General features: G+C 36.9%; 1 protein-coding gene across 3 annotated transcripts in view; it reads right to left on the minus strand.

Annotated features, from left to right (window-relative positions):
- TPR (translocated promoter region, nuclear basket protein) overlaps nucleotides 1-17,675 on the minus strand; it is a 72,205-nt gene that overhangs the window by 21,532 nt on the left and 32,998 nt on the right. For all 3 annotated transcript variants that reach the window (XM_058274878.1, XM_004468436.4, XM_058274879.2), the window contains exons 31-40: nucleotides 17,520-17,650; nucleotides 16,133-16,343; nucleotides 15,089-15,232; nucleotides 14,568-14,766; nucleotides 13,423-13,628; nucleotides 13,153-13,214; nucleotides 7,666-7,874; nucleotides 6,399-6,671; nucleotides 5,545-5,693; nucleotides 232-315 (exon numbers count right to left, since the gene is read on the minus strand). In XM_058274878.1, the coding sequence (XP_058130861.1) occupies nucleotides 232-315; nucleotides 5,545-5,693; nucleotides 6,399-6,671; nucleotides 7,666-7,874; nucleotides 13,153-13,214; nucleotides 13,423-13,628; nucleotides 14,568-14,766; nucleotides 15,089-15,232; nucleotides 16,133-16,343; nucleotides 17,520-17,650 (1,668 nt within the window). The remainder of the gene's footprint in view (nucleotides 1-231; nucleotides 316-5,544; nucleotides 5,694-6,398; nucleotides 6,672-7,665; nucleotides 7,875-13,152; nucleotides 13,215-13,422; nucleotides 13,629-14,567; nucleotides 14,767-15,088; nucleotides 15,233-16,132; nucleotides 16,344-17,519; nucleotides 17,651-17,675) is intronic.

The raw sequence follows: 17,675 nt of genomic DNA on the forward strand, positions 1-17,675 counted from the left end.
TGCGCGTGGGGCTCCCCCACGCGGGGGACACCCTTGCATGGCAAGGCACTCCTTGCGCGCATCAGCGCTGCGCATGGCCAGCTCCACACAGGTCAAGGAGGCCCGGGGTTTGAACCGCGGACCTCCCATATGGTAGACAGACGCCCTAACCACTGGGCCAAAGTCCGTTTCCCTAATTTCATTCATTGAAAACAAACATTTCTTTGTATTTAAAAGTATGTTTTTACTTACTTCTCCCATAGAATCTTGAGAATCCTGGTTGTATACTTGATTCTCTGCCTCTCCATCAGTGCTTTCTTCAGCCATAACTTCTTCCTGAATCAGATATCCAAGTGTTTTTAATCATACTGTTCCAATAAATAAGGATTCACTATTTAGCTAGCCCTCCCAATAAAACAAAACTCAATCTGCAAGTTTATGAAGCTGTTTATATAGCAGAAGTGTTCATTTCATTTTACAAGACCAATACATTCCAATACCCTTTTTGTAAGCTGAAAATGACCAGCAGCAAATTCCATTATTTAATAAGTTTTTCTTATACAAACATACCAACCACACATTTTTTAATATAAATAAGGCAAATAACCACACTAGTAATAAGTAAACAAAGTTAATCATAGAAATCATTCTAAAAACTTTTAATTCTCTCATCCAGCAGCCTGCCCTACCCCAAGGTCTCTCCCCCAGAGGAAAAAAATTTGCGGTGACCAGGAAGGTGCTAGACATTAACAATTAAACTTTTTTGTTTTTAAAAAATAAAGCAAACAAGGATAACCAGTAGGATGGCGGCGCAGTAAGCCTAGAGTTAGCTCCTGTTAGAGGGCAGTTAGCAAACACCCAGAGCTCTCTGGAGCTAGCTGAAGCACCTGTTTGGGGGCTCCACGAGACCAGAAGGGCAGTGGAAGGAGGAGACTGCCCATCTGCAGAGAAGACTTGCAAGTAGAGCACTCCATGCCCCGGAAGCGGGTGCCCATCCTCCACTGGAGGCACAAGCTGCTCGGGAGCTGTTCCATGGCTGAATTGAAAGCTCCACTCCCCCAAAATGGGGGAGGAAGAGACGGTTGGGCACCAATTTCCGCTACTGATACAGGAAATTCAGCGGGCTACAGTATAATCCTGAAAACAGCTAAAGCTTGAGCCTGTCCAAGTCAGAAAGAGGCCAGGAGCTGCAATCTTAACTCTGTGCCTGGCATGAGGGGCAGTGGGGTGGATTTAAAATCCCAGTGCTGGTGGAGACCAACTTCTTCCCATCCAGATCATTTTGCAGGTCTAGCCTAGACCCCAGTGCCACCTCCACAGGGAGGACACTGTGGGGACCAGTGCCAGCCTCTCCGGGAAATTGCCGGCCAAGCCACAGAGGCCGGTGATAGTCCTAATCTGGTGGCATGAGCCATCCCAGGAGCTATTCTGTTAGGAATTGGAAGCTCCATTTCCCAGAAACAGGGGAGGAGGAGATGGTTGGCTGCCAATTTTGGCTACTGATTTGGTAGACTTGGCTGCCTAAGAGATAACCATCGGAACGGGGGTGTGAACCAGCAACGGGGGTGTGAACCAGCATAAGTCAGAAAGAGGCCAGTAGCCACCATTTTGACTCCACCCCCAGCCTGAGGGGAAGCTGGGCTGACTGAAACTCTCAGTGTAAGCAGGAACCAGTTTCTTTCTTGCAGATCAGCCTGCAGCTAGCCTAGGCTTCAACCCCGCCTCTGGCAGGGAGGAGGCTGAGGAGCCCTGCACCAGTCTATACAGGTAACTGCAGGGAACTCTGGCTGCCACAGACTGAAAATCAGAAGTCTACCAGGGTAACTGTGGTCGTCTTGGACCCACACTGCATAGATTGCTGTCCACACCTGCAGCTCCATCCCTGCCCCAGGCAAGGGAGAAAGGGATCTGAAGCTTCATCAGTCTCTCTGGGCAACTACAGCCTAGGCCTGCATGTGGACTATTCCACATAGCTATGACTCTGTCCCTACCCGTGAAAAAGGAGAAAGTTGGAAGAAGCTTCAGTGGTCCCTGGCACAATGAGGGCTGCTTGAACCTCTATAGCTTACATCACCAACTACTTATTTGGCTCTTACTGCACAACCAGCAAGGGAGAAAGGATAGGAAGCCCTAAACTAAAGAGAAAAACTGCAACCAGAATAAATACTCTAAGGAGCCAGATGCAAAGACACCAACAAAAAATTACAATCCACACCAAGAAACAGGAAGCTATGGCCCAATTAAAAGAATAAGATAAGCCTCCAGATGACATAAAGGAGTTGAGAAAACTAATTATAGATGTTCAAAGAAATCTCCTTAATAAATTCAATGAGATGGCTAAAGAGATTAAGGATATTAAGAAGGTATTGGATGAGCACAAAAAAGAATTTGAAAGCATACATAGAAAAATAGCAGATCATATGGGAATGAAAGGTGCACTCAATGAAATTAAAAAAACATTGGAATCACACAATAGCAGATTTGATTTGAGGAGGCAGAAGAAAGGATTGGTGAGCCTGAAGAAATGGCCTCTGAAAGTGAAAATACAGAAGCACAGATAAAGAAAAGAATGGAAAAAATTGAACAAGGTCTCAGGGAACTAAATGACAGCAAAAGACGGCAAACATACGTGTCATGGGTGTCCCAGAAGGAGAAGAGAAGGGGAAAGGGGCAGAAGGAATATTTAAAGAACTAATGGTAGAAAATTTCCCAGCCCTATTGAAGGACAAAGATATTCCTGTCCAGGGAGTATAACATACTCCCATCCAAAAAAATCCAAATAGACCAACTCCAAGACACATACTCACCAGAATGTAAAAGGTCAAAGACAAAGAATTCTGAGAGCAGCAAGAGAAAAGCAATGCATAACATATATGGGATATCCAATAAGATTAAGTGCTGGTTTCTCACCAGAAACCATGGAGGCAAGAAGACAGTGGTCTGATATATTTAAGATACTACAAGAGAAAACTTCCAGCCAAGAATCTTACATCCAAATGAGGGTGAAATTAGAATATTCACAGATAAACAGAAACTGAGAGAATTTCTAAGCAAGAGACCAGAATTTCAGGAAATACTAAAGGGTGCGCTAGAGCCTGAAGAGAAAATACAGGAGAGAGAGGCCTGGAAGAGAGTCTATAAATGAAGATTATATCAATAAAAGTAATTGAAAGTGTCAAAAGAGCGGTAAAAGTAAAATATGACAGATAAAACTCAAATAGTCAGGAATAAATTTAACCAACGATGTAAAGCACTTGTATTCAGAAAACTGCAATTCAGTGTTAAAACAAATTAAAAAAAACTCTAACCCCCTAAATAATTGGAAGAACATTCCATGCTCATGGATTGGAAGACTAAATATCATTAAGATGTCAATTCTACTCAAATCGATATACAGATTTAATGCAATCCCAATAAAAAGAACACCAGCTTTAAAGAAAAAATTTAAAACACAATCATTAAATTTATTTGGAAGGGTAAGGAGTCCTGAATAGCCAGAAACATAAAAAGGAAAAGTGAACCCTCATCTCCAGGCTTTAAATCATAATACCTACTTATAGTGGTAAAAAGAGTATGGTACTAGCCTAAAGACAGACACAACAGACCAATGGAACCAAAATTATGGTTCAGAAAAAGACCCCCACAGGTATGGTCAAGTGATTGTTGACTAGCCTGTCAAACTCACATAGCTCAGGCAGAGCAATTCATTCAACAAATGGTGCTGAAAAAATTGGACATCCATAGCTGAAAGAAGGAAAAAGGACCCCGATCTCACACCTTTTCCAAAAATTAACTCAAAATGGATCAAAAAACTAAAAATAAAAGCAAAAACCATAAAACTTCTAGAAGAAATTATTGGAAAATATCTTCAAGACCTGGTGGTAGGTGGTGGATTCTTAAAGGAGATAAGAGAAAGACTGATGGACCACTGATGTTTAATGTATGTAGAAGTTTTTATTAGCTTTACTGTAAAATTGTGGAAATGTATAGAGTGGATGTTAACACATAGTGAGTAACAGCTAGTTTAGAAATGGAGATGTGACTGAAAATGGTATTCTAGTTATGTAAATGCCAATTGACAGAATGCTTGAGAATAATCTAGGAACTGGATAGCACAGTAAACCAAGAGGTGGGTGAGAATTGTGATTGATGGTACAGATGCAAGAGTGTCCTTTGTTAGCTAGAACAAATATATATCACTACTGCATGGTGATGGGAATGTGGAAAAGCTGGAGTGACCTATGAACTGTGGTTAGTAGTAATTTATATAATATTCTTGCATCTATGCAAAAGATGTACTATGTTGATACTGAGTCAGTAAGGAAAATGTGTGCCAAATGTATGCTATTGACATGGTAACAATCAGATGATATTATTTTATCTGTAGCAAATGACACACCATATTGTGGTGTGTTGATGGAGGGATGTTATTTGGGAATTCTGCACATGTGCATGATTGTTTCATAAGTTTACAACTTCTGCCATAAAAAAATATATTTAAAAAATAATAATAGAGTGGGTTGGGGGAAAAACACACCAAATGTAAGATAAGGACTATTATTAGTAGTAAGATTTTGACAGTGTTCTTTCATAGTTTGTAACAAACATCTCATGAAAATGCAAGGTGTTGGTGGAGGGTTGATGTATGGGACCCCTGTATGAGTTATGCATGTTTGCTTTGTAAGTTCACAACTTTTACTATACACTTAATTGTTTATGTATGTTCATATAAATGATATAAAGATAATAACAATCGGATTGGTTAGGGAAAACTTTGTTTAGTAGTAATAGTTTGACAATGTTCTTTAATCATTAGTTAGAAGTTTAAAAACAATGCAAGTTATTGGTGGTAGGGTGAGATGTTATATGTGTTTGGTGTTATATGTTTGTTTTGTAAGTTCACAACTATTATATACTTACTGTTTATGGATATATTTCAATAAGTTTAAAAAATAAAAACTAATAAAAATAAGTGAACAATATCAATCTTAGAAATAATTTTTAAAAATTCTCATTCTCTGTCTTTATTTTTTTTGATTGCCAATTGTATATTCTTGAATTTGTGTGTTTAGTTTATATAAAACAAGCACCTACTGTATGATCAATCATTCTTCTCCAGGTTTGTGAATCAGGTTTGTTAATTTATGACCATTAATTAATACATACTAATGAAACCAATTTAGTAGTGTTAATGTTTGATAACAAAACCTATTATAATTTAGCCTCGAAAAAATAAAGGAATATAAATTTGGTCAATTGTAGAAACATAAAGAATAAGTTTAAAATAGCTAAAAGACCATAAATTTCTTTATCCTTTGAATTAAAAAAACAACTTTAAAATGAAATTTAGCTTGTTTCTAAAAATGCTTTTTAAATTAAAACACTGTTGGCAATAGCAAAAACACCTGGGCTATAAATTGAAATTATATTAAGTTCAACAAGAGTTTTCGCCAGCTAATGGATTTTGGCTCTAAAAGGTTAACTCACCTAATAATGCCAATAATGCGTAAAAGAATATCTTAACCTTTTGGTAAAAGTGAAAATAAAAAGAAAGAACTTTCTCACCTCAGGTCCTACAGGTACAACACTTTTCATTTTCTTTGATAGAGGCATTTCCACTGTATCATCAGAGACTTGGTCTGATGCTTCTATGGTGCTATCCTCCTCTTCTTCACGTGTACGCTTTGGCAAAGAAGAACTTGGAGTAGCTGAAACTTTGAAATTATGTAATTGAAACCTTGAGTTAGAGTACAAAAATGAACTCAATTTAGACAAAGATAATTAGGAAAACATTTTTTGAATTAGCCAATATGGCCATTTAACTAAATAAGAACAAAGTAAAAAATTAATTGGACAGATTATTAGAATGCAAACAACCAAGTCCTAGATAAATTTATATCAGCGTAATTTGTTTCTCCTACTCTCTCTGTAAACAAAAAGCAACTTATGCTCTGAAGCAACATTCTTACACTATCTGCCTAACCTTTGGTCAATAAAACTAGACATCTTATAATATTATGACTCACTGTAACTCTACTGACAAATAACTGCTATTCAAAGTTTATGTAGGGCTTTCTAGTTTCAAAATCCTTGACTCTGGATAAAAAAAATTGCATGTTTGTATTTTAAATGTTTATATGTTCTGGTCTTGGATGTCTTTTAGTACTCAGGACCTCTACATATGGTTTGGATTGTTATCACCTTTACAAATAATCAAGATCTTACTTAATGACAAAAACAAGTAACATAAATATTACAATTCAGTAGTAAATATGAAATAAAATGTTAGGAACACATTCATTCAGATACCTGGTAGAAAACAGGAACATATAAAGATCACTCAAGATATATATTATATACAAGAAACTATACTAATAATACACAAGCTCTACTCCAACTTCATTTTAAATTAACCTCACCAGTGCCAAATACTGCTGTGGAAGTAGAAGGCCGCTCGATGGGTGAACTCTGAACAACCTCTACTATGCTTGGGGCTAGATCTTGATTTGCAGGCTCAATCTGAGGATGACTCTGTTGAGTAGGTTGCACAAAAGCTGTAGCCTGTGTTTGTTGCTGAACAGTTAAAATAGGTTGGGAGATGGAAGGTTGGACATTAGGACTAGTAGAACGAACAGATCCACTTGTACTTCCAAAAACCGGAACATGTTCCACAGGCCCTTCTGACTGCATGGCTGAAAAATAATTATAATGTTATAATAAACATAACAATAGTAAGTCTACTCTTATCTAAAACTGGCATTACCCTTCCCTACTCTGTGCTGTATGTCACATTTTCCATAGTAATTAATTAGTATGCATATCTCTTACCACTCACTAGAAAAAACACTGTGAGCAAAGATGATGCAGCATTCATTTTGGTATGATAGGCTGTGATAAATAGTTGGCTCTTTTCAATATCTGGAATTGTTCTGTATTTATTATTCCATTAAAGGATAACCAATGAAAATAAATCAAGAAGCTCAAAGTCAAATTATACGTTTTTATTAAGTATCTAGTTTTTAATTGATATTATACCCAATAATCTTTTTATTAAATGTAGCTGAAATAAAATACTCTGTATTTTCATAGCATGCACATACACAACATATATTTCTAAAGGTTACATTTACTGAATCCTAGCATATCAGTTATGAATCTTAGGAAATATGTTCATCCATATAGCAAAGTTTTACTAACAGCTATTTTGGGGTTAGGTAAAGGGATTTAACAGTGAAAGGCATGACACTTGCCCTGAGTAGCTCATTCTACTGGAGTAATGTAGCATGTCTACAGTTACCAATTAGAGGGTCAGGCAGTTTTGTGAAAAAGTGATGTTTGGGTTGAGCCTATCACTAACTTAGCATGTCTTTCAAAGCGTATTTCATAGTATCTTTTCTAGCCATTAAAAAGGAAAACGATGGTCCTAGAGAAATGTCATATAATTATAGGTGTGGATTTCCCCTTTTATCTTAAAAACAAAACAGAACACGAAGGGGCAGGGAATAATTTGCTGTGTTAATAAGCATCCTGAGAGATATGCACTTCAAAATATTAACCACAATTTTACTATGATGTCTGACTGTAATTTAAACGGGAGTTTCATTTGTCCTTGAAGTTACTCTCACCTTCCCACAACAAATCTAAATAAGCAGTCAGAAAAATATTTGTTTTCTTTTTACTTATTACCTTCCTGTGATTCCACTTGTGTAGTGGGCATCACTGTAGCTGTTGGTGTAGTAGTAGGATTTGTAACAGTTGCAGGCGTGACCATTGGGCGGATACTAGCTCTTGGTGTTGACTTATTCCCAGCCATAGCTGCAGCTGTCACTTTACTGGGAGTAGACACAACTGGAGTTGGCTTGATATTGGCTGTTGGTGGGTCAGATGTGCTGGCACTTAGAGAAAGGGAAAATGTAAGAACAGTGATTCACTTACTACAAATATTGTTTCTCTAAGTGGGTGTTCAATAAGTATGACTTTAACACGGGTTCAGACCTTACTGATTTCGTTTTTCCTAACACTGGTTTGGGTATAATTCAGCAGATTTTATTTAATTATTTATTTATTTTTGAGGTACCCATATACTCCCGACCCCCCTCACCCCAGTCCTCCCCTCATAGCAACATTCTCCTCCATCATCATGAGACATTCACTGCATTTGGTGACTACATCTCTGAACATCGTTGTACCTCATGGTCAATGGTCCACATCATAGCCCACACTCTCCCACGTTCCACCCAGTGGGCCATGGGAGGACATACAATGTCTGGTAATTGTCCCTGCAGCACCACCCAGGACAGCTCCAAGTCCCGAAAACACCTCTAAATCTCATCTCTTCCTCCCATTCCCCACACCCAGCAGCCACCATGGCCACTTTCTCCACACCAATGCCATATTTTCTTCGATTACTAATCACAATAGTTCATGAATAGAATATCAGTAAGTCCACTCTAATCCATATTCTATTCCTCCATCCTGTGCACCTTGGATTTGTTGTGTCCACTCCACGTCTATATCAAGAGGGGGCTTAGATTCCACATGGATGCTGGATGCAATCCTCCTGCTTTCAGTTGTAGGCACTCTTGGCTCCATGGTATGGTGGTTGACCTTCTTCAACTCAATGATAGCTGAGTAGGGTAAGTCCGATAAACCAGAGTGTAGGAGTCGAAGTCTGTTGAGGCTCAGGACCTGGCTATCATATGGTCAGTCCAGAGATTCAGATCCCCTGGATATATATTAAACCCCAGCACCAACTACAATTCTGGTAAAGTAACAGGAAAGGCTTGTGAAAAAAGACCACATCTGAGTCCAGCTCCATCACACAGAAACACAAACTCCAAGGAAGGGCCAAGTGACATGGCACTGAACTCCATCTGCCATGACCATAGAACCTGTGGGTCTCTGTAGCCCTCAGAAGACCCAATACCCGGGGCTGTATCTACTTTATCTGTCTCTGGGACTCTACTGAGGTGTGCATAAGGGTAACCCCTCTGATAACCTCCCGGCTCTTTTTTGCAGACTCATAGCCACATAAACTCATTTGTCCTTTCCATTTCCCCCTTGATTCAGGTCAAAAAGCATTTTTAATTCCTATTATATGTAGACTGAGATATTCTGCTGGTCTGAGTTGAACCTTTTATTCAAGGTCCTTTTCTAGTTACATCATCAGCTGGTACTTGGTAGTAATCCCTCGGTGCCAGGGAGGCTCATGCCCAGGAGTAATGTCCCACGCTGGGGGGAAGGCAACGCATTTACATGCTGCGTTTGGCTTTGAGACTGGCCACATTTGAGTAACACAGAGGCTCTCAGGAGGTAACTCTTAGGCACGCTGCAGCTCTAGGTCTTGTTCTTATTTCAGGTGCACAGGCTCACAAGCATAGTCATTAGTATCAAGGGTTCATTGCTGGACCTTTATTCTTTTTTGGTCTTTGCCATTGCACTTGGGGGATTGTTGCTGTTCCTTTAGGGACTGTGATAGAGCTCCCCTGGCTAGGAACTCAGCACTCCCTCAGTTGCTGTTTTTAATTGTTTCCACTATGCAAATATCCAAACATCTTTATGTACCCTGGATATATGCCCTGTAGAACTCCCTGCCAACCATGTGTCCCCTGTCAATAACATCCCACACCAGTATTCCTCCACGGCCACTGTTGAACCTCTCTGTGATCCAAACCTTCCTGAAAAGTGAAGCCCAATATATTGCCAGGCTCCCTTAATAGTAAAATGGAATATAGTGATGAGTTTAAAGGTTAGATATAGAATACACATTAATTTGGAAAAATTCTACATCTTATCTGTTTCTTTTTTTTTTCTAACTATTAAGCTTATCTTCATAAGAGTTTTAGATCACAGTACTTCATATATACAATATACAGTACCCCCACATATCCAACATAAAACCTTTTCCCTTACACAGCAATAATCTTTTTACATATTCATACTATATTTACTGAAACTGATGTACAGATATTGAGACAAAAGCTTTCAAACAAGGTATAACATTTGTGTTTACATTGTGGTTTATATTTTAGGCTATACAATTTTCTAAATTTTTAGGTATCTTACATTTTACATTATGATTTACATTTTAGCCTATCAGCCCCTATATATTTTTGGTGTAATTTTACATGTCTTATATCCATCCTTGCGTACTCTTGCGAAACACTTCTATAGACACAACTGGGGTTGGCTTGATATTGGCTGTTGGTGGGTCAGATGTGCTGGCACTTAGAGAAAGGGAAAATGTAAGAACAGTGATTCACTTACTACAAAAACTCTGTTTCTCTAAGTGGGTGTTCAATATTTAATATGGGTTCAGACCTTATTGATTTCATTTTTCCTAACACTGGTTTGGGTATAATTCAGCAGATTTTAAAAAATATTTTAAAAGAAGACAATGAAGCCTGCTATGTTCTCAAATAGAGGGGTGGGAGTCTCGAGAACGTAAGCAGTGCCCAACAGGAGAAGACAGATCAGTGTGTCTAGCCCTCAGTGTTGTTGCAAGTTAACTATGAATCTGTTCTTGCAAAGAGTGGAGCCTAGTGGTTGCCTTGAGTCCTGAGAAGAAGGGATGGGAGGAATAGAAAAGATGGAACAGGTGGCATTTTGAGGGCAATCGAAGTGTTCTACGTGATCTTGCAATGAAGGATACAGGCCATGTTAAGTTTCATAAAAATTTATAAAAGTGTATGGTCCAAAATGTAAACCATAATGCAAACCACTGTCCACCATTGGTAGCTATGTTTCAATATTTGTACATCAGTTATAACAAATGTACCACCCACATATGAAATGTTATTAATAAGGGAAGGGGGAAAAGGGGGGAGGCTGTTGGATATATGGGAGTCCCCTATATTCTGTATATGACTGCTGTGACTGAAAACTTCTTTGAAGACAAAATGAAAAAAAATACTGGGGGAATAAATGGAAGAAAATGTCACCATACAAATAGACCTTACAGTGATGAAAGGCAAAATGTAAAAAAATTTTTATATTATTTTTATTATGCCCTATTTTTTAATTTAAAATTTTTTTGGTATTTCTTACTTTTAAAACTATCAATATTTCACTTCCTTATTAATTCTATTTGGCTATTACACTGGCTTCATTTTTGAAGAAGTTTTGGATTACAGAAGGATTACAACGGCAGCAGGAGAGGATCAATGATGTGGGGTGTCAGGGATGCGGGATACATGGGAGGAGGTTCACCTGGGTATGTGTGTTCAAATGTTTATGGGGCATTGTCACGGTGGGTGAAGATTCACACAATAACCAAAAGAATATTGAATTCCCATCCTAGGGAGCTCTGCCACATTCCCTAATGGAACAGCAAGAACCCCCAAGTACAGAAGCAATGGATAGTGAAAGAGGATGGTCCACCGACAGGCCCCTTCTGGATGACTGTGCTTATGAACCTTTACTCTTGAAATTAAAACTTAGTGAAGTATTATAGGTGCCTACGAGTGCTTCCTGAAAGCCTCCCTGTTGCCCAAATGTGGCCTCTCTCTCTAAGCCACATTCAGCATATAAATGCAATAACTTTCCCCCAGCATGGGACATGACTCCCATGAATGGGCCTCCCTGGCACTGAGGTATTACTATCAAGTACAAACTAGCAATGCAACTGGAAAAAGACCTTGACCAAAAGGAGGAAAAAGTAAAGACAAATGAGTTTATATAGATAAGAAACTTCAAAGTGAGTCAGGTTGTTATTCCAGAGGTAACACTTACGCACATCTCAGCAGGATCTCATTGACTGCCAAATTAGACACTATCCCAAATAGTGGAGCTCCTGAGGGCTCTGTAGACAACCAGGCACTTATGGACAGGGCAGATAACTCATGAGTTTGGTGCTGTGCCAGCATGCCCTACTTTGGGGTTTGTGCTCCCCAAAGTGACCGAACTGGACTCAGTTGTGGTTTCCCTACACATTGCTCTTCAGTCCCTTCTATTTAAACCTATATAGAAGCTTGAATCTTTGGGCTGTCCATATGCCAACTGGGCCCTGAGCCTCAGCAGAGTTGCAACACCTACTCTCCAGTTCAATGGATTCAACCAGTACAACTAACAAGGAGGTGAGGATGGTCAAGCATCATACCAAGGAACTGAGAAAGTCTATACCTCCAAGAGAGAGAGTCCCATCCATCGGCCATATGGCACTGAAGCCCCCTCTCAATTGGAGGTGGAATGGGCATCACCATTCCAGAATTCTCAGGATTAGGGAATGAACTATGCACTAGAGTGGAATTACTGGTATTCTACTATAGACTTCATGTGATTCCAGTAATGGAAGAGCTTATTAATGATGTGGAGGCAGTAGCCACTGGAGTTTCTGAGGTCATGGAGAAGGAAAACAGGTGTAATATGGGGGCATTTTCAGGATTTGAGAATTGTTTGGAATGACACTGTGATGACAGATATAGGCCACTTTTATTTTGTCATAACCTACAGAATTGTGTGGGAGAGAGAGTAAACTACAATCCATGCTTAGTGGCAATGTTCCAAAATGTGTTCATCAATACAATGAATGTACCACACCAATGAAGGATGCTGTAAATGTGGGCAGTGTGGGCAGCAGGGCATATGGGAACCCCCTATATTTTTTATATAATATTTATGTATCTTTTTTTAAAAAAAATTAAAATTGTAAAAAAAAGGATATAGTTAAGTTTTGTATTTTTAATTCACTAAATATTTCAAAACTTCAATAGTAAGTTTTAATTCAAGCATTAAAAACTATGCAGGAAATGTTCCAGTGGAGTGCATTTAGGATTTTTAACAACTGCAATACATTAAACAATGCAGAATGCTCTCACCTACTGAATAAATTAACCCAACCTAAGTCTCATCTCAGTCTCTTGTATTTGTTACTGTGACATCACAGGGAAAACAGCCTATTTTAATGTTAGCCAATCAGAAACTAAAAGACAAGAGATGTTTCTGTCATGAAGCTCTGCCAACAATGTATGGACCGTAAGTATGATGGAAGTAAGCAGGGGATGGGTTGCCATTGCACATAATGCAGTTTTGCAGGGACAAAAAAGTCCTTTTAGTATATATTTTTATTGTATAATATAGATTTCTGTTTTTTTTTTACCAAAGACCATACATTCTTCCCTGGAACTTTAAAGGAAAAATAAATAGTAGATAGACTGTGAAAGAAGTAACACTCACATTCCTCTTTCACCAGATGCTGGAGTTGTTTTCAATGTTATCTGCCTTTGTTGTTCTGGGACCTATTAAAAGAAAATTACCAGTTAATGTAGCAACCTTACAAGATTCTACTGAAAAATACCACCAAAATATTATACTTGTTAAATTTTTCTGTGTACTTTGGATTTTAGCAAAATTCACTTTGACAATGGCTCCTAAAACACCAGGTACTTTTAAACCAAATATACCAAGAAAAAATAATTTGTCAATTGAACAGATTTAGGTAATCACCTTATTAGTAGGTTCTTGAGGCTCATCTCTTTGTTCAAGATGTCTCTCTTGCTGCTCCCTGAGTTCTCTTTCCAAGCGACTAATTCTACCTTCATACTGGGATTTAAGAGCAGTCATACGTACATCCAATTCATCCTTCTGCTGATCTAAGGCTCCATTCCTTTGTTTAAGCTCCTCATTTTCTTTAGTTAGCTGATCTTTTACACCTGAAGAGATAACCGTATAATTCTTTCATTAAAATAACCAAACACCGGAAATAAATATTCATGGATTTATTAGATGCATAAGTATGTAAAATTTACAGTAATTCTGATACACTACACATCTCAATAAGCATACATCTCAATGAGCAAAGTTCTAAGTTATGCATGTTTACTTTCCTACTCCAAAATAAATACACTATCTCACTATAAAAATACGTAACATGTATAAAGTTGTTAAGAAGTTAAAAAACCTATCATAAACTATAGTCAATAGAAACCTTTTCATATGGCCTTTAATATTTAAACATATTAAACATAGGGTTATTAATTGCAATATTTTCATTTCATATAAACTATGCCATAGATTAAAAAAAAATTAATTTTAAATGAAATGAATTGCTGAGACATGATCTAAGGGATCATTAAAACAATGCTCAAAATAAAATCCAAATGATCTGGCATTTTATTTACCTACAAGAGTGGCAGGCAAGGTTCAGTAAGGCCCTAATAAGCCTTATAGCACTGGGCTCCTCACAAATGAGATACAGTACTCTCTCTGAAAGGCCAAAGGACCCCTCAGTTAAGTACGACCAGAAAAAACCCCTGGGCTACTAAGATCCAGTGCTGTCTGGGAGCTTACAAAAGCCTTTGGATAGCAGAGCCTGGGCCCAAGGCATCTCCATGAAAAGGTAGTGATAATTACTCACAAAAGCAGAAGAGTAGCACTACCTATTACCAGCCAACAATTAAGAAATCAAGAACACTCATCACTTGAAACTGAGATTGCTCTACTTTGTACTCAATTAAATAAACCTCTAAGTTTAAGGCACAAAACCATGACTTTACAGTATTAATTTGTTTCTCTCCTGTTTAATTTTAAACCTGCATCAAATAACCAACTTTCACTATCAACTTCAAACCTACAAGTATATAGAAAGTTACCAGCTAAGTGTGCAATTTTTGATTTTGCTGCTACAATAGCCTTTCTTGTTTTTTCTTCCTTTTCAGTTATCTGCTGGCGGAGCTGCTCCTCCTGTGTAGTTCTATCTTGAAGATCCTGGCGAAGTCGTGAGAGTTCGGACTGAAGCTGTGCAGTCTGTTCCTGCAGATTTCTTGCTTCTGTGTCTTTTTCAGATAACGTCTTTCAAAGGAAAACAAAGTATTCACCAGATAAGCCAATCTAATCACTGTAAATGATGTTTTATAGATGTAAAATGTAACACATTGTCTTTTTAAGATTAAACAAATATAAACAAAAATGATAGGAAAACCAAGTAAGTGAACACTTGAATAGAACACTTTGTTACTGTTTACAAACATGAGCCATTCAAAGTGCAAAGGATAAAATATATACATTGCGACATGAGAGATCATACGTTATTGGTGCTCAATACTTAGGATCTTTAGGAATAAACCAAGTGGAGAATTAGGGACATAACACCTTTCTCTGTTCTCACTCATACCTTCTGAAGATTGTCTACTTGATTCTCCAGCGATTTTGACTTTGTTTCAGCCTGATTGAGGGTCTCTTTGAGCTCCTGTATTTCCTGGACAGAGACATGCTGTTCCTGATGGTCTCCAGAAGACTGAGCTGAGGTCTCCATGATCTAGATGACAAGTAGTAATAATGTAACTGCATACTTTACATATATTCAAAAATTCAATTTCTGAAAGTTTATCCAAAGAAATAATCTTAACTATGCAAAAAAACCCCTTATCTTTAAAGGTACTAATGAATGATTTTTTTCGAAAGAACTTTAATGCCCAAATGTAGGGTATGATGCTTTTTTTTTCATACAACAGGATTAACCAGCTAATCAAAATGATGAAGTATTGTAGGTGAATGCTTGACACAAATATATTTTCACAACAATGAATCTAATGAAAAAGCAAATGGACACTTGAAGTTGATTTGATACAAAAGAATATACACAAATAATCTCACTATATATTCTCATTTTACATTATTCACATGTAAAAAAATAAACACTAAGGTGCTAATAGTGGTTAATATTGAGAAGATTTTTTTGACTTTTTGTTTTATTTATATTTTTAATTCTACACATAATAAATATGTAATTAAGTTAATCTTTAGGTTCTTTACCTTTGGGAGTTAAGTACAATAGCCTGATTCAAAATATAACAAGGGCTTTGTTATTTTTTTGATAAGTGGTTAACGTAACTTATTTAAATCTCTAACAAAACATGATTAATTGTAAAGAACAATCAGCATACACAATTCTAATTAGCAATGAATTATGTGAAGAGCTATAAAAAAAGACAGTATTTGAAATCTGAAAACTGAACTAAAACACTCAGCATTTACCAAAATTTCTTTACTAGTGTACAGTGCCTTTTAGGACATATTAAAAAGCTAATTTAAACCAAATAAATTTAACATGTATGCTTACACTTAAGTTTAGGACCTAAAAACAATTAAAATAACAAGTAAGATATTTTTAAGATGCACCTTAGTAGTTTTTTTAAGGAAATACTCCTTGAAATACCTTATCCTGTTGTGCTTTAAGTTCTTCATACTGAGTCTTGTACCTACGTCCAATTTTCTTGACTTGAGTAATAGTTTTGACTTTTTCTTGGATATCAATTATTTTGGCATCTAAGTCCTTCTGTATGGTTTCCTTTTCAGTTTTTACTTTACTTAAATCATCCCTTAGACTCTGGATTAAGTTTTGGTTGTTAGTCAAAGATGCACTTGATCTAATATATAAAATAAATGGAGGAAAGAACAAACCCAATGTATGAAATTTTTTTCAAGCTTTAAAATACCTCAATTTAAATTTATATTGTTCCTGTAAAACGCTCTTATTTAGAAATCTTAAAGAAAATATATTCCAAAAGATAATTTATGAATTCATAATAGGACCTTCTTTATTACACAAGCATATCCATTTTATATGTGAGAAATAAACTGACCTACAAGTGACCAAACACAGACAGTTTTACAAAGTAATTAAGTGGTGGTACACAGCTTTTGCTCTAGATCTCTTTGGCAGCAAAATCTATAATACAGTAGAAAAATTGCTCTTTCTACTGTATTGTTTGTCAAACTTCTTCTGTAAAGGCCCATAAAGAGTAAATACGCCAGGCTTTGCAAACCAAATACAATCACTGTCACATCTATTATCACATCTTTCCTTATTTTTTTTTAATACAACCCTTTAAAAACATAAAAATCATTGTTAGCTTCCAGGCCATACAAAAACAAGGCATGTTGACTGATGTGTCCTGTGAACTGCAGTTTGCCAATCCCTCACCTACATTATAAACAGAACTTGAAATCAAATGACCTGAATTAAGAATACAGATTTAATAATTACTAAGTCTATAGTGAGCTCTGCATGACATGAAAGTTTAATAATGGTAAACCAGAAACACTGATTTTAATATTTAATTTCTTACCTTTAAAGGGTAACACTTAAGTTCTGAAATTCACTGTAAGTTAATTTTTATAAAACGGTTAACTTAATTTTAAAAAGTTATCCTACTGAAATCTTTTAAAACTGATGAAATAAACCACTTACACACACACAAAAGCAAAATGTACTTGCAAGAGTTATTTGGCTGCTGTTTAGAAAATGAATATATTTAGCTTTAAAATCAACACCAACTGTGGAGCTATTTTTAAAAAAATAATAAAATGCAGCAAAATAATTCATATTTAAAGGCATAATATTAAAATGCTGCTTGCTTGGCTCTACAGAGAAATAAAATGTAAGTCACATTTGGGCTTCGGTGCTTTTGTACATTCTTCCTAAAATCAGAAAGCACTTGGGGAATCATAGAGTAGAAATAAACTTCAAGATCTCAGATTAAATATGATCTTACATATATAATGTGTATGATATATTATGTACAATTTATTCTTCAACATACCTTGCAATTTCAGCTTTAAGTCTCCCAATTTCTTCAGTTAACTGCTGAATACGCTTAGTATGAACTTCCTTTTCAGAAAGAAGCTTCCGATATTCTTCTGTGTCTGGATCTTTCTGTTGACTTACTAGATGCTAGAATAACAAAATGCCTATTATG

Source organism: Dasypus novemcinctus, chromosome 13 (assembly GCF_030445035.2).
Source record: "Dasypus novemcinctus isolate mDasNov1 chromosome 13, mDasNov1.1.hap2, whole genome shotgun sequence".
Taxonomy (NCBI): Eukaryota; Metazoa; Chordata; class Mammalia; order Cingulata; family Dasypodidae; genus Dasypus; species Dasypus novemcinctus.